This window comes from Tamandua tetradactyla, chromosome 19 (assembly GCF_023851605.1).
Source record: "Tamandua tetradactyla isolate mTamTet1 chromosome 19, mTamTet1.pri, whole genome shotgun sequence".
Taxonomy (NCBI): domain Eukaryota; kingdom Metazoa; phylum Chordata; class Mammalia; order Pilosa; family Myrmecophagidae; genus Tamandua; species Tamandua tetradactyla.
The window spans coordinates 51,136,823-51,161,152 of NC_135345.1; the positions used below are offsets into that span (position 1 = coordinate 51,136,823).

The 24,330-nt window shown below is 35.4% G+C and overlaps 1 protein-coding gene across 6 annotated transcripts in view; it reads left to right on the forward strand.

Moving 5' to 3' along the window:
- SLAIN2 (SLAIN motif family member 2) overlaps positions 1 to 24,330 on the forward strand; it is a 113,052-nt gene that overhangs the window by 59,105 nt on the left and 29,617 nt on the right. For all 6 annotated transcript variants that reach the window (XM_077136805.1, XM_077136804.1, XM_077136806.1 and 3 more), the window contains exons 3-6: positions 6,248 to 6,412; positions 7,719 to 7,880; positions 11,140 to 11,499; positions 11,958 to 12,095. In XM_077136805.1, coding sequence (XP_076992920.1) covers positions 6,248 to 6,412; positions 7,719 to 7,880; positions 11,140 to 11,499; positions 11,958 to 12,095 — 825 coding nt within the window. The remainder of the gene's footprint in view (positions 1 to 6,247; positions 6,413 to 7,718; positions 7,881 to 11,139; positions 11,500 to 11,957; positions 12,096 to 24,330) is intronic.

Genomic DNA, 24,330 nt, shown 5'->3' on the forward strand with positions numbered 1-24,330 from the left:
AGAATCAAATACTTAGGAATGAACTTAACTAGGGACATAAAGGACTTGAACACAGAAAACTAGATAACATCGCTAAAAGAAATCAAAGAAGAGCTAAATAGGTGGAAAGATATTCCCTGATAGGAAGATTAAATATAGTTAAGATATCAGTACTACCAAAATTGGTTTACACATTCAGTATAGTACCAATCAAAATTCCAACAGCCTACCTTGAAGAGTTGGAAAAGCTAGTTAACCAAATTCATCTGGAAGAGAAAGAGACCCTGAATAGTTAAAAGCATCCTAAAAAAGAAGAACGAAGTGGGAGGATTAACACTTCCTCACTTTAGAACTTATTATAAAGCCACAGTAATATACCAAAACAGCATGGTACTGGCACAAAGAAGTGTTGACCAATGAAATCAAATCAAGAGTGCAGAAATAGACCACCAACTCTATGGTCAACTGATTTTTGACACAGCTCTCAAATCCACTGAACTGAACAAAATAGTCTGTTCAACAAATGGGCATGGGAGAACTGGATATCAATTTCCAAAAGAATGAAAGAGGACCCTTACCTTATACCATAATATAAAAATTTAAATGGACCAAACACCTAAACATAAGAACTAGCACCATAAAGCTTCTATAAGAAAATGTAGGGAATCATCTTCAAGGCCTAGTAATATAAGGTAGCTTCCTAAACTTTACATCAAAGGCAACAAAAGACAAAATAGATAAATGGGGACTCCTTAAAATCAAATGCTTCTGCACCTCAAAGACTTTGTCAAAAAGGTGGAGGCAGCCAACTCAATGGGAGAAAATATTTGAAAATCACACATTGGACAAAAGTTTAATATCCTATATATGTAAAGAAATCATACAAGTCAACAACAAAAGAACAACCCAATTATAAAATGAGCTAAAGATATGAATAGACATTTTTCTGAAGAAAAAATACAGGTGGCTCAAAAGCATGTGAAGAGACTCATTTTCATTAGTTATAAGGGAAATTCAGGTCAAGACTACACTGAGATACCCTCTCACACCTATAAAAATGGCTCCTATTAAAGAAATAGGAAACTACAAATGTTGAAGAGGATGTGGAGAAATTGGAACACTTAATGCACTGCTGGTGGGAATGTATAATGGTACAGCCACTATGGAAGCTAAATATTGAGTTGCCCTATGACCCAGTAATAGTACTCCTTGGTATATACCCAGAAGAGCTGAAAGCAGTGATACAAGCAGACATTTGCACACCGATGTTCATAGCAGCATTATTCACAATTGCCAAAGATAGAAACAATCCAAATGCCCATCAACAGACAAGTGGATTAACAAAATGTGGTGTATGCATATGATGGAATATTACATGGCAAGACAAATTGACACCCCAAAGCACATGACAAGATGGATGAGCCTTGAGGATATAATGCTGAGTGAAATAAGCCAGACACAAAAGAATAGATACTGTATGACTCCACTTTTATGACCATGTTAAAGGTAAAATCAGAGGCTTATGATACAGAATATAGGGGACTTAGAGATACATAGAAGCTAGAGATGGGTGAACAGTTAGCTAATGAGATTGAACTCAAATGTAATGGAATAGATGTAGTGGGTCTATAGGTAATAGTACCATATTGAAGGTGAACATGATTGAAAGGGGTTGTATAGACCTATGTGTCCTGCTGATTAACACTAGAAATATGAATAAGTTCTTCCGAGAACTACTACTTATTCTGGGTTTCCTGTGCATGAAATCATTTTTAAGAGATGAGTAGACATAGCAAATTTGCAGAGATAGAAAGCATTTTAGAGGTTACAGAGGGGAGAGTGGTGGTGTGTGTGTGTGTGGGGGCGTGTTTGTAAAAATAAAATAGTTAAAAACAGGTGGTGAGCTAGATTTGACCTTAGACCCTAGTTTGCCAGCCCCTTGTTTATCACTTTAAGAATTGGTAAGTACCAGCTTGACTGAAAAAAGCAAAGCTCCTGCACTTGAAAAATAGCAATTTTGAATTTATAAACATGGAATTTGTGACAGTTATACATAGAGGTAGGGGAAGACAGATAGGTTTAGAAACATAGTTTGTGTGTACTATTGAAGTTAAGTTCAAAGCAAACAAGATTGTTACAGATTTAAGATGTTAAATTTGAGGCCCATAGTAATTACAAAGGAAATATCAAAATATGCAAGTTCTCAAAGATAGAAATTAAAGTACAAGCTTGCAGGGGCAAGGGACAAAAGGGATTGGGGCTTTAATGCACAAATGGGTTTAAGATTTCTCTTTGGGGGGATGGGAAAGTTTTAGTAATGGAAGGTGGTGAGGGTACTACAATATTGTGAGTGTGATTAATCCGTTTAAATGTTGTGCTTGGGAGTGGTTGAGATAGAATAGTTGTATATGTGTTCCCGCAATTTAAATTTAAAAAAAAAAAAAAGCAGCTAAAGAGAAATGACAGTTAAGTGCAATATATGATCCTGGGTGGGATCTAGCAAGGGAGGACAAAGGTTCAAAGGGACATTCTTGGGACATATGAAAAAATTTGATTATGGAACGTAAGCTTTATATCACTTATTAAATTTCTTGATCTTGATAGCTACACTTTAGGGGGTTTACATTAGTGATGTTCTTGTCCTTAGGAAATCTATCTACATGACCAGTATTAAATGTTTTGGGTGTATGATGTATTCAGTCTGTTCTCAAGTGTTCAGAAAATGGATTTATGGATAGATAGATGGAAAGAATAAAAGGAAGGAAGGGAAAAGGGAAGAAGAAAGGGGTAGCTAGTAAATGTGGCAAAATGTTAAAATTGGTCGAGCTGGTGATATTGAGGACGCAGGGTAGGAGTATGTTATAGTTCTGTGTATGGGGTTTGTATGATTTTTGTAACTGTCCTGTGAGTTTTAAGGTATAGGAAACTTAAAAAGTAAAAAAAAAAAGAATAGCGGTTTTATTTCATTGTCCTTATGCTTTATTATAACAAGGGTATTAATGTTGAGTATGTCAGAGAGATCATTACTTTTTTTTTTTTTTTTGCATGGGCAGGTACTGGAAATCAAACCTGGGTCTCCGGCACGGCAGGCGAGAAGTCTGCCTGCTGAACCACCATGACCCACCCGAGACCATTACTTTTGAACCAAAACTAGACATAATCAATTGCTGAATCTGTTTTGATGTTTATATTTTATAGCTATATACTTAGAGCTCTAGTTCTAGCTATGGTTATAAATATAATGTATATTAAAATGTATACATTAAACATTTTTAAAGGCAAAATAACTTGGCTATTACAAATTTGAGCCTTGTAGCTCTAAACTTACCCTGTTCCCAAGGTGGGAAGTTTGATCTTCTAACGTTATTTTTGAAAAGGCAAAACTTCCTGAGAAAACAACACAGCTGTTGTATTCTACACATCATTTGAACTCCATCACACTCAGCCTAACTGCAGCTCACTACTGCTTGTTTCTAAAATTTTCTTCTCGTTTGTTATGATGCTGCATTCTCTTACTCACCTCTACCCTCCCTGCTGTTTTCTGTTCAGTCTTCTTTGACACGTCTTCCTTCTCTGTCCATGTTTTACGTTTACATTACGCAAATCTCTCTTTTGCTTTATACCCTATATTTTGGTGATTTCATCCATTTGTATAGCTTCCAATATCACCTCTAAGTCTCACTCATTAGTGCATATATTTTATTAATATTCATTTTCAGCTGAGCATTTGAGGTAGTGAGAAGAACATGTGCAAAGGCCACATGGTGGAAGGGAGTGTGATATACATGAGGAAGTGGAACAAGCCAGCGTGGCTGAAGTGAAAAGAATAGAGAAAGAAGAGATGTGAGGTAGGTCAGAAAGATATGTTAGAGTCAGCCTCAGCAAGGCCTTATAGGCTGTGTTAGAAATTTTGAACTTATTCTGTGAGTAATGGAAAGACTTTGGAGGGTTTTATGCACTGGTGCTGTGTATATGTAATGAAATGATCAGATTTGCATTTTGGAAATGTCATTCTGGCTGCGGTATGGAGAGTAAGTTAGAAGGGGACAAAGTGAATGTAGGGCACTTTCGAAAGGGGTTGATGATGATAGCTGGGTTATTTGTGTGTGTGAATGCAGTGGTTTGGGGTAGGAGTACAGGGAGCTAGTAGTGGATATGGAAAGGTATAGAAGTAAAAAGAAATGAACCAAATATAGAAAAATGAGAAAGAAGAAAATTTCAACAGTGATTTATAGGTTCCAGCTTTTGTAACAGCATGAATCTGTTATCATTCTGAGATAGGAAACCCTGGAAGAGAAATGGGTTTTAAGGGGAAGATCTGGAGTTTGGATTTGGATATGCTGACTCTGGGTACCTTTGCTATAACCAAGAGGAGATATTAGTTGGGCAGTGTATATGAGTCTGAAGCTCACAGGAAAGCTTAGAACTAGAGATATAAATATGGGGAGTTTGGCATATAGATAATAATAATTGTGAGGATGAATGAAATTTCTCAGAGAAGGAATAAGATATAGAGTGAGAACATAAGGGCTAAGGACTTGAAATGCTAATGATTAATAACCAAGTAAAAGGGAATAAGCTTCAAAGACTGAGAAGTAGCAGAGACATAGGAAGAAATTAACAACTTCATTTCCAATCAGTTCAGTATTTCTGAGATCATGCTATATCAACATATTAAATATGTATAAAATATGGTGTCTTAATCTCATGACGAATATGTATAAAAACTCCTTACTTTACTGTCCAGCTTATTACATTATCCAACCAAACAGAAAACACATGTTCCTCCTCCCAGAACTGCTACTTTGCCAACAGGAACCAGAAACCTCAGAGTCATCTCTGATTTTTTTTCTTCCTTTAGTAATCCTTTCCAGTTTTTAGTATCTATCCTTTTTCTTCTTTTTTTTTTTTTTGTTACCTATACTGCCTAGTTCAATCTTGTCTATTTAGTATCAGAATCCCCATCAGCTTTTTTCCTAAGCTGATTGTATCATATCATTATTGTTCAAAAATCACTGGTGGCTTTATCATTGCTGCTGAATAAAATTCAAACTCTTGAGCATGGTGCTCTAGGCCTTCCATCACCTGGGCCCCAGCTGGTTTTTCCTGTTTTGTCCTTCACCCTGTCTGTGCTTTACCATCCTAGGTTACTCACTCTTATCCCTAGATTCTCTGAACTTGCCATGTACTCTCATGATACTGCTTCTGTTCATATATAAACACAGATGAAAACACATAATTCCCCCAGTTTCTATGGTCTATCAAGTTACTACTCGTCCTTTCTAGACTGCTCCAGTGCCTGTCCTTTCAACAAGCCTAATCCAGTTTCTCTCAGATAAAATGAATTATTCCTATGTCTTCATTTCCATAGCTCTTTGTACCTTATAATAGTACTTATTTCGTTTTGCCTTGAAACCATTGTTGTCTGCCTATGTTCTTCAGCTGTGTAAGCCTGTTGAGTAAAAACACCAAGTCATTTGTCTCTATAATCTGCACTGTGCTTTCTTTGCCCACAGTCATAAATATTGATGGATTGAATAGGCTGTGGATTACAGAATAGGGTAGGAGAAGAAAATACTATTTTAAGTAAAAAAAATTGTATATTATTTATTTTTTCTGGTATATAATTGCACTTTATTTGTTAGCCCTACTCTTGTACTACGTGTATAATTTTATTTTATATGCATGGCACATTTTGGGGAGTGGGTGACTGAAGTACTCTTCTTGGACCAGAAAAGGAGTGAGGGGGAGTTTATTTTTGTTTTTTAAAGATAATTCTTCCATATTTTTATCTTACATTTCCCGAAACAGTTCACTATTGCTGTTTTTCAAAAATCAAAAAAGGATATTTTTTAAGCTTATTGCTTAGGTAATACATGCTCATTATAGGTAAATGAAAAAAAATATGCTTTTATATTCAGTCTGTTTTTAAAGGCTACTCAGGGTGATGTAACAGTTATTAAAGAGTAAACTTTCCAACATTTTTTACTTTAGTGGCAAATAAGCTATTTAGAAGATGTTCTTCCTGTGGCATCATTATTTTTCTTGTTTTGTGTGGATACTGTTTTATTTTATTTGCATAATATAATTTAAGAAAATGGAAACATTTTTCTAGGATTATAAATGATACATATTTTTTCCTATACTGTAAAATGTTTCTTTAAATCAATATAAATGACAATAATTTTCTTAGTAGGAGAACTTTGAAATAAAAATGTTAACTTTTTTCTCAGTTACTAAATGATTTTCCTCTTTCTCATTAATGCAGCTCTCAAGAGGCAGAATTTATACAATAATCCTTTCAACTCTGTGAGTTACACAAGTCCTTACAGTCCAAATGCAAGTAGCCCATATAGCAGTGGTTTCAATTCTCCATCCTCAACCCCAGTGCGACCTCCTATAGTCAAACAGCTTATACTTCCTGGAAATTCAGGTAAGGAGAAAACAAAATGGAGTTACTAGGAATGGTTTTTAACTTTCTGTCCTAACTCAGAGTATAACTTAACCATTACTAGTTCAGTTTCATTTTATGTATAAACTTTTAGCTGGTTAGAGCAAATACCATTGTGGAGCTATTTTACGTCAGGTACTATACTGGATACCAGGAGTACAAAGATAAATCAGTGTGTTATTTTCATAAAATTTTCTTTAAAGTGGTGTGTTGTTATTTCACCCATGACAAATGCTTAATTTTCAGTGTTTGCATGTTAAAGAGTTTAATTTGTAGTGTTTGTTTAAAATAAAAAATTTAACTCAGGTACAGTCTGAACCTGGCCTTGTAATACTTTTCTTATCATATGCACTATTCTCTTTCATTCATAAGACAAATGTTAACTATTTGGTATTCTTGTTCTCCTTACATGCCTTTCATGTTGCAGCTTTTATGGTGAAGGGTTCTGGAAAACAAGTTTTTCAAATAAGTCTGTATTAGTAATATTAGTGACAGTCTTAGGATTTTAGTTCTTTTTCCTAAAAGTTGATGATATATAAAAGCATTTCTTTAGAAACAAATTAGACTTTTGGATGCATGTATCCTTTATTCCTTTGACCTGTCTTCTCTTACCCTTTTTGTTTAGAAAGATAAAGAATTTTTTATCTAGTCATTTTCTTTATCCCCTCTTTAATATTCACTACTAAACTCCTTGGGTCCCCTTTTACTAGTTTGGAAAAGAGATTTTATAAACATAGCATAATATAGGAGAATTGAGCCTAGTGGTCTTTGGGGATTTGTTCATGAATCTCTTTAGGAATCTGGATTTCTCTCAAATTATATTTTTCTTGTTTAGGAAAAGTAGGTGCTTTTATTCTGGGATAAAGATGATGATATTTGTTAATGACCATGAATTTGGGGGGAGAGAGGACTATATCATAAATTCATCTGTATAGAGAGCAGTTTCATTGGCTATTTGTTAAGTTGCAATCCTTTAACATATAGTTATTGGATACCGCCTGCCTGCCAGGCACTGTTTAAAGTTTGTTTCATAAGAAGAGAGATAAGTTCACTTAACTACAGGCGAAAATGTATTTTGTGTTTATGCCATATTACATGGAGTTTCTACAGCTCTTTTTTCTAATAAGGTAAATTTTTAATTCCAATATTTGGGAATTTTACAAACAAAAAAGACAATAATAATGAACTGAGTCAAAAGATATAATATCAAGTTAATTGTAACAGAAATATACTCAATTTTTGTTTCCCCAAGTTTGATTTTTCTTTTTTCTTTCTTTTCATTTTAAAGGTAATATGAAAAGTTCATCAGACAGAAATCCTCCACTCAGTCCTCAGTCCTCTATTGACAGTGAGTTAAGTGCTTCAGAATTTGATGAAGATTCAATTGGATCCAATTATAAGTTAAATGATGTAACTGATGTGCAGATTCTAGCTCGGATGCAGGAAGAAAGTAAGTATTCTTATTGATAAAAGTTGGGGCTTTTTACTACTGCATAATTTGTTGTGGGTATTAAATAGGCCTTAAAGTGTTTAGTAATGCAGTGAGAGTAGGGATTAGTAATGCAGTGAGAATAGAAATATTGAAATCGACATTTAAATGGTCTTATTCAACAAATGTACCAAGAAGTTCATTAACCTATGTTTGGAGTCCATTTTACATTTATCAGTTTGCTGTGCAAAGAAAGGCATACCCTGCTCTGCCTCTGTGACTGATAATCATAACCAGCACATAACTCTGCACTGGAAGTCAATAATCCGATTATTCTTTTGCTGCTCTTTGTGGGTTTTTTGTTTGTTTTCGGTGTGGACCAGTGTTTCTCTACCTTCTTTTTCATTATTGTCCCTCAGGAGCCTTATTAGTCATGAAATTTTAATATATCATGTTTAACTCTATATCTCTTTATGTATTGTGGCCTTATGTGGTACTATGATACATAAGATTTTTTCACATCCCAAGAACCAATTTTTGTTGCTGTTTCAGTTTTCTCTCTGCTAAATCAAATATCACGCAGTGGCTTGGCTTAAACAGCAGGCATTCACTGGCTCATGGCTTTGCGGCTAGGAGAAGTCCAAAATGAAAGCAGTGCTTTCTCACGAAAGACTGGCATTCTACGGCTGGCTGCTAGCAATCCTTGGTTCTTGGCTTTTCCACCACCTGGCAGTGTACATGGTGGCTTCTCCCTTTTCTTCCGAGTTCTGTTGACTTCTGTCATTTTGTTGGTTTTTCCTCTGGTTTTCATTCTGTTTATCAAGGACTCCAATAATCTGGTAAAGCCCAGTCTGATTCAACTGAAATAACATCTTGAAGAGATTTCATTTATAATAGATCCATACCCACAGTAATAAATTACATTTAAGGACATGTTTTTCTAGGTGTATATAGCTCCAAGACACCACAGCCCCCTTGGCGTTGAATAACACCTCTGTTGAAAATGCGTGTTGTAGACTATAATATAGACCGTTGCAGAAAATGAGAATTGTGACATTAAATTGAATGAAGCATGTGATGGTGCTTTGCAAAGTGGTCCTTGAAACTTTTTAGACCATGGACAAATTTGAGAATCCAGTACGAGTTGTGGCCCCTGTCATCCTCCAAATGTAATTATGCCCCAAATTTTTCATTCTGTTTCAAGGGTTTTTGGATGCCCTAACTTTCATCTGAATGTAAGGTAATGGCGATGGTATGATTATTGCTTGTGATTTTATTATAAGGGTTTAGCTGTGAGGTAACCACTCTATCTAATGTGATGATCCCTTTTAACCTTTACAGTGGAAAGATCTTTAAAATACACATTTCAGAGTCTTGTCAGTTGGCTGAGAGTAATGGGGCATTGCTATAATTTAATTCAAAAACTTTGTTGTCTGTGTGTATAATAGACCTTTTCTATAATGTAAATCTGTGGTAACTTTTGTCAACTTGTAATATTTATTAAGAAGCTGCCTAATGTTTCTTTCTTTGTGGATTCATTTTCCATTTCCATGTACCTTCCCCTACAAAGACTGAAGGACTTGGTGCTTTCTTTATCTTTAGCCTTAGAACCTTGTAACATGGTACCCTTTCTTCTGTAATTTAACTCCTCACTGAAATTGTAGCATTTTCAGCTAGTGTGGGGCTGGTTATTCTCATGGATATGAAAGGAGAATAAAGAATTCTGCCTAACTCTATTCCTTGGAATAAACTCACACATTTCTCCTTTGACCCCTGACTTTTGAGGCCGCAGTACTTTGTTAGAAGCTCAATGGGCTTTTTGCTGTAGTTTTCACATTGTATTTCAGTAACCAGAAATAGAAACTTTAGCCTTTCAGTTATACTTTCTAAGTCATCCACATGCATAAATATTCCTTTTACTAAAGATTTTATAAAAAGGTGATGCTAAAGTGCATGTGATACATCTTTGAAAATAGCAGGCTTTTTTGTTGTTGTTTCTCCCTTTTTTTTTTTAGTAATCCTTAGAAATGTAAAATATTTCAAAGAATCCTAGAGATTGCCTGGTCAAACTCCCTCATTTTTAAGTTGAGGAGCACAAAATCCCATAGTGTTGATGGCTTCCTTAGGATCCACTTCCTAGTTGGAAAAACTGCATGGAAATCTGAGTTTTCCTTTTCTGAAATAGTGCTTTTTCCATTGTTGTGGACTCCAGAAATCTGTGGTTTTAAAAGTACTCTTGGGTGATTCTCATTATCCACTGGTTTGGGGTACCATGTCGATAGAGCATTCTATATAAAAATATATATGACTTAAAGATTCGACTAGTACTCTGTAAACATCTTTTTTACTAGACTCTGCCAATAGCTTAGCAGGACTTGTTGAAAGCATTAACTAAATTCTGTATTGTTTTTAAATTATATTTTGTTTCCTCATTAACTATATTTATCAACATTTGTTTTTGTTCCAGAACCTTTTGTACATTTGAAGGGTCCTTAAGGTTGCTTGAGTTATTCTGAAGGTATCATGCTACAAAAGGGGGGACGCTCGAAAATTTTTACTTGAAGGCTTAGGATTTCCAATTGTTTTATTGAAATGCCTTGAGTTATGAATCAATTGAAATTTTATTTATGCCTGATTATGTTAGATTATGTGCTACAGAAAATTTAGGTTCTGGACAAAATAAACTTTTCTTTCTTTGGTCTCGTAGAGTAGGTAAAGTTCTAAAATACAGACTATGTCCTCCTTATCCCTGTATTCTGATTTACCTTAGTCCCAGCCCAATAGGCTTCATTATCTCTAATTGAAGCGTTATTTCTTTTTCAGGTTCCATAACAGTTTTAGAAATATTTTTAAACTTATGATTCTACCTTGTAATGTAGATTTCAGATTTAAGGAAAAATTGGATAAAGGATTATAGAATTTCATTCAATTTAAAAATAATTTTCAAATATGATTTATGCATCCTCATATGGGAGGATGTCTAACATGTTTTTAATTTAGATGTCCAACACTCCTTTTACCCTATTTGAATTTCTCAATGATCCTTTACTTTAATATATATACAAATATTTTATATATATATATATATACACACGTACATATATATTTATATTTTTGCATGGGCAGGCACTGGGAATTGAACCCGGGTCTCCAGCATGGCAGGCTAGAACTCTGCCTGCTGAGCCACCATGGCTCACCCCTTTACTATTAAAATATAAAAATAGTGACATGTTTAAAAGTATAAGTAAAAAAAATAAAATAACACATTCATTATTATCAGGTCTCCGGCAAGAATATGCAGCCACCACATCTCGGCGCAGTTCTGGTTCATCCTGCAATTCTACGAGACGGGGTACTTTTAGTGATCAGGAACTTGATGCACAAAGTTTAGATGATGAAGATGACAATATGCATCATGCAGTATACCCTGCTGTTAACAGGTTTTCACCATCACCACGCAATTCACCTCGACCATCACCTAAACAGTCACCTAGAAATTCACCTCGTTCACGATCTCCTGCTCGGGGAATAGAATATAGTAGAGTGTCCCCACAGCCTATGATTAGCCGCTTACAACAACCTCGCCTTTCGCTTCAAGGCCATCCCACAGATTTACAGACAAGCAATGTTAAAAATGAAGGTAAAACATAGCAGATTTAACTTAAAATTAGAATGTTCCAGAAAATATTGTCTTTTATGTTTCTGTATGAAGCTAACACAAACTTCATCAAAATTTTGTATTTGGATAATTTAGTCAAGTTTACAGTTTTATTAATGGTGAATTAATACAAAAATTAAGGAAAAAGTAAATTTAGTTTCGTGTAACTACTTGGTTATGTTACTTTTGCTTTAGTTTACTTATTAAGTGATCTGTGTTTAATTGTTAAAATTTTATTAGATAATTTATTACTTTCTTTAAGGGTTCTCTTATGTAGGTGTTGAGGATTTTTTTTTTAACCATATGGGTTTTTCTGTAGGCCCTTCTAAAATATGTAGAATGTTTAAATAACTTTGTTTTTGAATGCTAATTAACATTTTAATTCTTTCTCCATCTGAAAGAATAATATGATTTTTTTTAATGTGGAAATTCCATTACAGAAAAACTAAGACGCAGTCTTCCAAACCTGTCCCGAACATCTAATTCACAAGTTGACTCGGTGAAAAGCAGCAGAAGTGATTCAAATTTTCAAGTGCCAAATGGAGGAATACCTCGCATGCAATCTCAGGCTTCAGCCAGTAAGTATCTTTCTTAGGCTTTCATGTATCTTACTTAAAAGAAAATATTTTGTGCAACATAGCTATAGCAAAATTTAATGTTTATCAGTCTCTAAATGGCAATCATAATTATATTAAAATTTTAAATTTGTTCCTGTAAGATACGCAGTTGTATCATTGTTATAAATATATTAAATGCTAGTCTCTCCAGGATTTAAAAATAAGCCAAGTCTAACTATTAAAAAAAAAAAGTTATGTGTAGCTTTTTATTTATAGAAATTACACATAGTAGCCAGTATAATATTTGAAATATATATCTCTTAGTAAGTAGCTTTTCTGTAATAACTGCCACTTTAAAAATATATAAAAATTTGTTTTATAATCATAAACTTTTACAGGTCATCATAATCAATATAATCACTTCATTGTTCAAACCTGACATATATTAAATATGTTATCAACTTTGATTGTTATAGTTCTTCTTTTTATTCCAAAACAAAATTATACCAAAAGAATACTCGGATAATTTCACTTTATTTTCACATCTGTTGATCTTAATTTTTAAATTTTTGATTTGATTGATTTTCCATGTTTGCTCAGGATATTTTAATGAAAAAATATAACTGAATCAATATGGATATCCGATTAATTCATAGTCTTAATGCTATTTATAACACAGATTAATATTTGAGAAAATAAGTTGCCAGAAATTCATCATTCTTTAAGAACTGATCACAGTTGCTATGCTTAAATTATCTTTTGAAAAATAAGTTAATATTAGAGTTAAGACTAAACACTTAAGAGAAACAGAGAGGATGGATTTTGAAAATATCAGAGACAAGGTGCATGCAGATCAGAATTTTTAATTTTGTGATCATGGATGTGACAGATTTTTCTAAATGGGGGAAATATTTTTTTAATTGTATTATTAATAGTAAACATTTGAGTTTCTATTTTGAAACAATAGTATGCTAAATAAATACAAGCATTTCTACTATAGCACAAAATATACATTCTTTAAAAACTTCACATTCTGCAATACTGCACATTAGAAATGACAGTGTTAGGAGAAAATAATCCTGGAACAGACCACTTAAAACCCAAGCAGCTTTCTTACCTGAGCATAATAAAAGTAATAACAATCCTATAAAACACTAGCACAATTAAAGACATTAAATCCTTAATGAATAAAAAAAATACTCCAGAAAATATAGAACTTCACTTTAGAAAAAAAATATTACAGGTAGCTTGATAGAAAGGAAGGGTTGAAGCCACTGAATTAAGATAAATATCAAGGAGATTCATTTGGTACGAACTTAGACAAAGCATGTGACTAAAGTGAGACCAGAAGAGATGTGGAGGGAGTTAGGCATCGTGTATATAACTGTACAAGATTATTTAAAAATTTTTTCTAAACTTTCAACAAATTATTGTGTATTAACTAGGGTATAAGTGAACATGTAGTCACACCAATTTTAAACTATTGCAGTTATTTCTATGATCTTATAAATGCTCAATATGTATCCCATGTGCCCCACAGCTCACATCAGTCCTATAGTCTAATTTACCCAGATCCTTTGTAGTATATTGCCATCAATAGTTGAACTATGGTACCCATGGTATGTTCCTTCATTTCCTCAAGGCTGTGAGGAAGAAGTAATGCAAACATGAGGTTGACTGTTCGTTTATAATTTGGTTATTGAACAATAACAGTTTTGAAAGCATTAGATTCTTTTTTAATTCCCTCACATCTTTCTTGTGTTTCGCTAACTTTGTGTTCTTGTGATAAACTGCCATTACTTGTGGCTCAAAAATTAAGGCTTATGAAAAAACACATTTGAACCAACATGGCTTCTTGACATATTAACATGTTCCTTATTTGCCAGTTGCATATATTACTCACATTACAGAAACTCCCATTTACTATCCCTTAAGAATAATCTTAATCCTCAGAACAATTCTGTGAAGTAGGTACAATTATTAACACATTTTTCAAATTAGGAAATTGAGGCTTTGAATGAATAAGCTGTTTATGGTTATATAGCTGGTAAGTGGCAGGTTGGGTTTCAAACTCATAATAATCTGGCTTGAGAGCTCAAGGCCACTTAGGGAGATTTGTCACATCTATCATTTACTATCAGGGCACAAAATTATATGCATAAATATAATTTATATATATTTTTAAGATTTAAAACTGTGGGGAAATTGCTACCTTGAGACTTATATATCTCATTTATTCAGCTGGATACATGCAAAAATGTTTTTGTACCAAATTGGATTTTTTTTTTTAGCTGTACATTTATTATCCTAATCCAAATTGGATTTTAAACCTAGTATTCTAGGTTTTATGTGATTTTTATTGTGAACTGTGTAATTAAGAATGTCATGATGGTACGTGCTCCTTGTGTCCTCGTAAATGGTATAGAAAATAGGGATTCACTGATTCTTAAATGAAAGTAAGGATAGAATTTGAACTCTCTAATCCCTGAGATGTTAAGTGATAGGTTTTGTGCCTTTTGAGCCTGCAAATTATGATCAGTTAATCTTAACTTGAGACCATCTTTCTGTTTTTATTTTATTTTTTTCTGATACATTTGGCACTAACAAAAAGCTACCCACAATGTAATACAATAGGATAGAAAATTTTAATCATTAAGTAATAAAACTCATGTTTATTATAAGGCACATTTTTGTAGCTTATACACAGATAATCCAAAACATCTTGTATACTTAGCTTTTGAAGGTGCTTTTATAATTATTTTGAATTTTTAAGTTGTGAATTTCTCAAAACATTACATGAACAAACAGCTTCCCAGTTCTTTGTTAAATCAGCAGTATCTAGATCCTCTTTGCCTCATTCCATTACTATCAGTATCAGCTCTTTACTAGGGTTGTAGCTTCATCCCCTTTATGAAGATGCTATACACTTGAACTGTCCTAGCATCTCAAAGTTTTATAGAAATGAAAAATTTCACAAAAATAGTTAAAAAAAAAAAAAGATAATCAAGCTGGGGATCTAGGATAAAAGTGATGATAGTAAAACATAGTGGCAGTTTCTTAAAGTTTGCAATAATTGCTTAACACTTCTAGTAGAAAATATCTATGTAGTTTCATAATAGTATATTTCAATAATCTGAATTATAGCAGACAGAGGACAAAGTAAGATACCAACCTAGTTTTCAGTAGAATATACTTATTCTACTCAATACTTATTCAGTAGATTGTACTTTTAGTATTTGTAGCTGTAGTAAAGATTATTTATAATTGAAATTAAATTATTTTAGTATAGAATCACACTACTCTCAAAAATGTATTTGGAAAATAATAAATCCAGAATATTCATAAGTTTAAAATTTGAAGTTTAGGGCGTGCCACTGTGGCTCAGCAGACAAGAATGCTTGCCTGCCATGCCAGAGGACCCAGGTTCGATTCCCAGTGCCTGCCCATGTAAAAAAAAAAAGATTTTGAAGTTTATTTTATAAAAATATATAAAGGTTTTTGTTTTAAAGTTAATACATTATTAAGCAAAAATAGTTATCCATTTTTCTTTAAATTTTACATACTTATATCTTTGATGTATAACATGTATATATGCAAATGTTCTTTTAATTAGTGTATATATACATAGCTTTTTCATAATAATCTTACTTTGCTATATAGTTAAGTAAAAAATTATTAGAATAACTAGTTTTATACATTTTGTATATGAGTTGGTATTTTTTATTTTTTATATACATTTCGTAATTGTTAGTGTAATAGATGTTGCATTTGTTTTCTTTTAATATTTTTCCAGCTTTAAGTGGTAAAGCTTTGGATCTTACTTGCTGGTCTGCATGAGCCTAACTTTGCAAGGTTGCTGTTATTTCCACCTAAGGGACCACTTCTTTTGCCTTATTATCTATGCTGTTCATTGTTTTTATATGCTTATTTGCTGTGGCTGTATTATTGTGGATGTTGGCATTCAGATACGAATGTTATTAGAGTTCTAATGTATTTTCGCTTTTATAACTCTTACCAATTTTAGGCTTTTATGTTTGGAAAAAGTGAGTAACTTAAAAAGTTTAAGAAAACCAGAGCACTGCAGAGGTCATGGATCCATGTGATTTTCCTCAGTTTCTTCAATGAAAGGAAGGAATGTTTGTCAGGGACAGAGTTTTTCCAAAATACTTAATGCCTTGCTTTGTAAGACTACTAGAGCACAGGATTAGTAGAAAGTTTAGTTTTCAGAAAGATATAGGAATTATTTGCTCAGAAACAAGGAAAGCGAAAGGAGAAAACCCTGTGGTAATCCACTGGTTTTGAAAAAATAATCCCCCAAATTTGGTTGGTATTTAAAATTTTTAAGTTCTTTCATGTGTATTATTTCATTCGACTCTCACAACAACCCATTTCTTATTTTTATAGAAAGAGAGCAAAGATCCATATAAATGATAAGAATTGTACAAAGTCACATAATGAGAAAAGTGGCAGAACCAAGGCCAAATTACTGTCTCTTCTCAACTCATCCCTGAGTCTCCTGATTTCCTTCCCAATATTGTTTGCATTACATCATGCTGACCTAATTGCAAATGAGTAGGTGTCTTAGAAATTATTCTTGGGTTACTCTATTGGAGAATGGTTTGGGATTGAACTACAGATACTGTATGAATTACCACAGAAGAGTATAATAATTCTGTGTAAAATTTATGCAGGTGCCTACATTTAGCCAGGAGAAGAATATTTTTGCATGGGACACAGAGAATATCCTAGTGAAAAGGCATATACGATCAGTATTCTACTAAGGACCTCTAAAGAGGTCAGCATATGGATAGTCATTCTGCACTGAGACACATGGAGAAGGAATTAACATCCACATTTCACTTAGTACTAAAATGCTGAGAGGTTACTTTTGAGTATTATACTGTTTTGACACATGCATGTTTCATTAAGATCTTTGGATTTTATCCAGTAGTCAGTTATGTGTTCCTTAAATATCCACTGGTATTTATTGGGTGTCTATTATGTTGCAGGCACTGGGAATATAAATATGAATGAGACACTCTGTGCCCTCAAATAACAGGGGGCAGGAGCTTCTGAGTGAATGCAGAAGAGAGGCACTAAACTCAGCAGTGTGAGGAGCTTTTCAGGAAAGACATTAAAAGATATTTAAGCCAGGTGGGGAGGACCTTTTTAGTTATCACATGAAGAAAGGAGGGACAGGCTTACTGGGCACTGAGATCAGTAAAGAAAAGTCTTGAGAATGAAATTCCGATTATAGTTGTATGTCTAAAGTTTAGGATACAGGATGGGTGAGGGAATGGGTGCAGTAATGATGAATGAAGTAGATAAGGGACAAATTGTGAGAGTTTTTAAATATCTTATTAAAGAGTTTGGATTTCATCTTGTGTTTATGGTAGGGGAAGGGTGCATGGTAGCTTTTTCTTAGTTCCCTGTGGTAGCAATATTGAGAACGGATTAAAGTTAGGAAAAGACTAGAAACCACTTAGAAGGCTATTGCATAATCCAAACAAGAAATAATGAAGATCAGAATAAAGGCAGTGGTGCAGGGGATGATGAGATCTAGATGAATTTTGAAAATTTTAAAGAAATAGAAAATACGTGTCTTGGTAACACTGAGAAAACTGGAGGGAAGGAGGCTTGAAGGTTGGCTCTGAGAATTTGTTAACAAAGAAAGGGTTTTTTGGGGGGAGTGTTGTGTGAGGGATATAAAATATTAGCAGTAATTAACATTTAATCACAGTGACTTACCTAGTATTTGGCACCTAAAGAAAATTATTTTTCACATTTCCCTCTATATGACAAAATTATGTTCAGTAATAATTATTTCTGTCATAATAATGATAGCCAGAAAAAAATGCAGACATTGGGCTTTGTTTTTTATAGCTGTAAGTACTATAAACAGCATTAGAATACTATAAACAGCATTAGAATACTATAAACAGCATTAGAATACAAAAAAGGAAGACAGTTTAATGCCTTTAAATTACATTAATCATTTTTAAAAAGAAAAATGTTTTTTCAAATTAATCATTTACAGTAATGAATATTACATTTTTACCTTCTGGAAATTTTTCAATAACTTCCTCAGACTTGATCTTCCTTATATATTCAGACTCTATACCTGTTATAGCCAGATTTATCAATCTGTTTTCACTTATATTTGATCAAAGCAACTGATACACAAATAGGAAAAATCTTAAACATAAGGATTAGTTTGGCAAAGTTTCATAAAAATGCCTTTTTTAATTTCAGAAATTGTCACGTTGTCCATGTCAGTGTTTTTTGTTGTTTGTTTTTTGGAATCAAGTCTAATGATTTTTAATATCTTCGTAGTTGAAAAACTCTAAATACAAACCAAAGTTTCATATAATGATAAAATTGAAATAATTCATTGTTTCATTGCCTTTCTAGTCACAGTACCATCATTGTCTCTTTCTCATTTACTTAAAAATAGGAATATAATGTACCACAGGGATTGGAGGCACATTCTCTGTTGATGTGCGTGAGCTTGAATGATTTCAAATTGCTATGAACTTATTCTGAAATAAACATTTGTAACTGAACCCTTCTTTGTTAGGGGAGACTATTATAACTGGAAGTCCTCCAAGCTAATGTTTATATATGCAATTTTTATAAGGATAAGTAATCAAAACATGCTAACTTAAAGCTTACATATATGTTATTAAAACTCCAACATAATTGCAGCTGTTATTTATAACTTAGATCAACAAATTATTCTTTTCAGAGAGGAGCATTTTATCACTGACATTGTTTATTATTGCTAGTAATAATAAAAAGCAGACCTAGCTGGTGTTATTTTTGTTTCTGAAGTCTCTACAGATAATGTACCCCATTATTGCCTGCAGCTGAGGGGTACTTTCATCACTCTTCCCTTGACATACTTGAATGGAGTGAAAAGGATTAGGTGTAGTGAAACCAAAAAGGATACTGTTCTTGCCCACAAACAGTGAATAACAGTCTGAATTAGGTGTTTAGGAGACAATGTGGGTGAAAGAAAGATCTAAGGAAGAGCACAGGATGAATAAATTTAAGAAAGCTTTGAACTAGAATGATTAGGGAATGATGGTATATGTTTGTTCCAGCCCAACTTAGCCCCAAGACCAAAGAACACTGCTGGCATGGAGTTACCCATGAGTTTAAATAGGGACTGAAGAACAGGAGTAGACTCTTCCTGTTGGCGGCTGGTTGAGAAATAGAAGTCAGTGTTTTCTGCAAAGGAGAGAAAGAGAAGTGCTACAGGAGCAGCTTATGATGGTTTAGATCCACAGACTGTGACAACGGAATTTCAGCAGGGTCTCATGAGATTTGATTGGGGCGGGGGGTGGGGGGGTTGTTTTAAAGCACTCCAGTAAGCAGATTAAGACCCACCTTGAATGGGCAGGGTCACATCTCCATGGAAACAACCTTATCAAAACATCTCATCCAACAATAGGTCTGCCCCCCAAGCTTGGATTAAAACAACCTGGCTTTTCTGGGGATACGTAACAGTTTCAAAACAGGACATTCTACCCTCTGGACCCCAAAAAGACATATTCTTTCCATATACAACATAATGATGTTCTTCTCCCCACTGCCACCCCAGAGGGGGTCTGTTGCATTTTAATGTCTGTCCCAGTCATATAGGTTGGCCTCATGGAGGAAGGGGCGGGACTTGGGCCCTGGATCCTTACAGTCTGCTCCCACATAGCAGTTGACATAAGACATTGCTTCTGCATTCCACAACAACAGCAGAAGAGACAACAGAATGCTAGTAGATCCCCAAACAGAGATAACAACCCTACAAAGTGATGGAAACCTGTGATTTCAGTTTTAAATGAGATTCTTTTCCAGATTTTCTGATGTGCTGAATTCTGCCAGGCCAGCAGGGTCTTCCACACAGTCCAGTTCACAAGGGTCACAGTCCACTGCAGGCTGGTGATACCCGACAATGACAGTTCAGTGCACATTCAGCATTGAGATTTATTGTATATGTAGGTTACTGCAGAAGCCCATTGCAGAAAGGTTTTGCAATGATGCTAAGGACAAAAAGAAAGATATTTATGGGGAGCAGTGAGAGGCAAATCTTGTTAACTAATAGAATATAAGCAAAGTTTCCATTAGTAGAAGTGTTTCTGGAGAAGGGATACTATGAGGGGGTTTTCCCTCTGCAATTGCAGGGAGTCTTCTGGAGTCACATCTACTGTTAGCTTGGGCATAATGTCCACAGATGCATACATACTGTGCTTTGAGGTTTGGGGGTTACAGGTTGGTTATATATTGTGTATAATACATTGGGATTTTATGTATAAACTGTGTGGTCTAATACTTAAATTTTGGGCAACCCTGATAACGAGCACACCTGCATCAGCTAGGACCATGGCCAATAGAGCTTATTTTCCTCAATTTCTAATGCTTGTGACACAGGCAAGAGCAAGTTCTTTTCATTACCTCATTGTGGCTGTAGCATTGCTGGGTCCTTTTACCTGAATTTGCAGTGTCTGCATGAGCCCCGCCATTACCAGTTCAATAGGAGTGATGAGGGCTGGATACGACTGGTGTGTCCACTGCTGCAGAGAGTATTTGTCATCTTTTAACGGCTTAGCCCATTCACCCTTTCAATTAACCCCGCTGCTGTGGGATTTTAAGGCAAATGAAATGTCCCTAAGATGTCATGTTCACTAGCCCATGCTTGGGTTAGTTATGTGGTAAAGGAGATCCCCTTATCACTGTTCACGTATGTGGGGACCCTGAAGAATGCACTTAGCTTTTCTGAGCTACATATTGTAGCTCTCTGGTCAGCTTTCCTACTGGAAAGGCCAGCAGCAGATAAGTGGGCATATCCATGGCTATAAAGGCATATTGCACCTTTAGATAAGGGAAGGGGCTCAATATAATCTACCTACCACCTGGTGACCAGAATCTGCCCACGGCCAGTGTGACCAAGTTGATGAGGAAGCATCCTTGGGTGTCACAGAGAATAGGAATGGCATGCATCCACATCCTTTAGCTGTTGTCTGGTGATGGGCAGCTGAAATTCCTGTGTCTGTCTCTACAGAGTTTGGTGCCCTCAGTGTTCTGTTTTCCTTTGCTACCATTCAGCAGCTTTACATGATGCTGGCTCTAGGCTATGAATTCTTACTAAAGTATCTGCTTCGGTATTATGTGTAGAGACATAAAACACAGTTACCTTTCACTTGTGACAGGCAGTTCAGATGTCTTCCCACATTTCTTTTCCTCATAAGGTGCAGACAACAACAGTCCATTGCTCTTGCTTCCACATGGCCATCCACACTGTCAGGCCTTGGTACACTGCCTGGTTGTCAATACAAATAGATAATACGTCTCCTGGCTCGTGGACAGTGACCATCCATAAGCCCACAATTCAACCCATTGACTGCTTTCCATGGTCAAAATTTGCCACCATAATAGTGTCTGTAATAGGTTACACAGCTACTGCCATCTAGGTGGTAGGCTGCCCATGTGCTGATCCATCAGTATACAAGGCAGATAGTGGGACCCAGTGTCCCCGTATATAATAGCTCTTATTTGGTTATCTTAGACTAGTCCCCTGTGTGAGGGGAAAAGGAACTTACCAGGTCTCCTCATCAAGAGAGCGGAGGGCTGTGTAGACTGTAAGTTTTGGGTCTTTCGACCCAAATTTCTCTCCCCATCCTTTGATCTGATTTCAAGATTAGTATATCTTTGTTCTTTGGCTAATTTACTTGAAAGCCTGAGAAGTACAGCATTTGGCTGACCATTAGTATCTTCACTTTTAGTGCTGGCAGCTGTTAGGTCAGCCTACATGTATCTGTGTGATACACAGCTTGCACCATCATGTCCCCTTGGGACATGACCCATAGCTGTCACTCCAGCCCCTCTGTGCCTCAGGCATTCTGATTTTCCTAAATTGGGCACCATTTGGGTGGCTTTTGAAATGGGTTGCCCTACTATTGAGCTAAGAAAGAGTACAAGAGTCCCATACCACTGATTAGAAGCACTATGCAGGATAATGTCCTTTATGCCTGTTGTGAAGATTTCATTATCTGGTTCAACACAATTAACAGCCAAAAATGCATGCTTCATTCCTAGTACCTTCAGTACTCTTGCATTCATCTAGTGTATTCCACTGGGGTGTAGCATGTGGTATGTCTCCCACATTTGGCCAAGTTTTTCTACGTTGAGTTATAAGCCAATTTAGCAATGAATTGAATTCTGGCCAGGCAGCCAGGCTATATATATGTTGGTGGAGGGAGGGGTGTGTGGTAAGTGAGGCTAATTTGCTTATTTCTTTTCCTGAAAGTAACACTCTGTCTGTACCAGTGTCCCAAAGATATAGTAGCTGACTTGTCAGGACTTCTTTAGGCTTTTGTTCATGGTGATTTCCAATTTCATGTAATTTAGTGGTGGTATGATCCTGCATGGTAACTAAAATCTTTTGGTCAGGAAGGCTTGCTGGGGCAGCGGCACCCTCAGTGTCATCCTCACGTGCTATGGGGTAAAGGTGCTGAGTGTGTCTGATTTAACTTTTTGTTGGACCAGAGAGCAAACGAGCTTCCTTTCCTCATTTTCAATGTCCCTGTCAGACTGAGACTCGTCATTTTCTGAAGAGAAATCAACAGGATCCCAGATTTTAGAGTCGAAGTCAAGGGAACAGTACGCCTCTAAGTTACCCCTTGGACAGTCTGTGCCTGCTTACACTAGCATATTGGCATGCTAACATTTCAAAACTCATCTACACGGCGTAGCCTCTCATTCAATGCATCTTTGAAATCTGCTTGGACTAAACACAAGTCCCTTTTAACTTCTTTTCAGTGACGAACTATAGCTTTAGCAGCTGGGGACTCTTCTTTGGCCAAACATGTTCCTAACAGGGACCATGTGACAGCTGCGACAGCCTGACAGCCCTCCTTTTTTCTCAAGAAATCCAAATGCAGAAGTACTAACAGCCTGGCTGGGGAGTCCTGGGTAGCAGCCCCCATTCTTCTAGGAGGGTAACTGTCCCTCTCTACATAAATGTTGCAGGCCGTCCTGGGACTCCCCCATGGAAGTCTCCGTTCCTAGTATTCATGCTTTTTATAGCCAGCAGCTCTTTGATCTCCTGGCTGATTTGCCAAATGTCCAACCCAACTTAGCCCCAAGACCAAAGAACACACCTGGCACAAAGTTACCCATCAGTTTCTTTAGGAACTTACGAACAGGAGGAGGTTCTTCCCAATGGTGGCTGGTTGGGAAATGGAAGTCAGTGTTTGCACAAAGGAGAGAGAAAGGAGTGCCATGGAATGGTTTATAAAGGTTTAAGTCCACAGATTGTGACAACAGAGTTTCAGCAGGGTCTCATGAGATTTGATTAGGGGAGGGGAATTTTAAAGGACTCCAGTAAGCAGATTAAAAGATCCACCTTGAAATGGGCGGGGTCACATCTCCATGGAAACAACGTAATCAAAAAGTCCCATCCAACAATAGATTTGCCCCTACAAGATTGGATTAAGAGAACATGGCTTTTCTGCTTACACAAGTTTCAAACCAGTACCATGTATAACAAAAATACAGAGTATTTTAGCGCTGGTTTGTGAAGGAAGATGTTAACCTAAATAATGATACCATGAAATAATTTTGTTTCTACCATCTCTTTTTCTCCTAGTGGGATTCTGCTAATCTGGAATTTATAGCAAAAGGGAAACCAACCAAATATTTTAAAACAGCTAACACATGGAATTCTGTTATTTTAGAAAGATTTGGACTGTTGCAGTTAAACTACCACACTTTGTCATTTAAAATATTTTATCTTTGGAAAACTGATCAAATGAAGATGAATTCAGATAAAAATTTAGTTTTGTTCTTATTTGAGTAACATTATATGACTATGTAGTATCTTATGAAAATAATTTCATTCTGTTGGTATCAGGCAAATTTAGAGCTTGTGCCTGATTCCGTTTGTAATCTGATTCTCTGAGTTCTTAGTAAACAGTTTGTACTTATCTTATAGATGCCATTGGTGTGACATCACCTATGCATTTTGAGGGATAAATGGGGTCCACTGGAGTTTTTGTAACTTTTAATTCACATAGGACCTTTCCAAAAGAGTTCATTATAGATTGTATTTGATATTAAGTTCTCATTAAAATATTTTTTTAATGATTAATATTACTGGATTGCCAGAATATATACAGTTGGTTACCTTTGCCCTCTTTCCACTCCACTCTAAGCTTGGCCTACTTTCTGTTCTTTAAATACTCTAGGTATGCTCCCACATCAG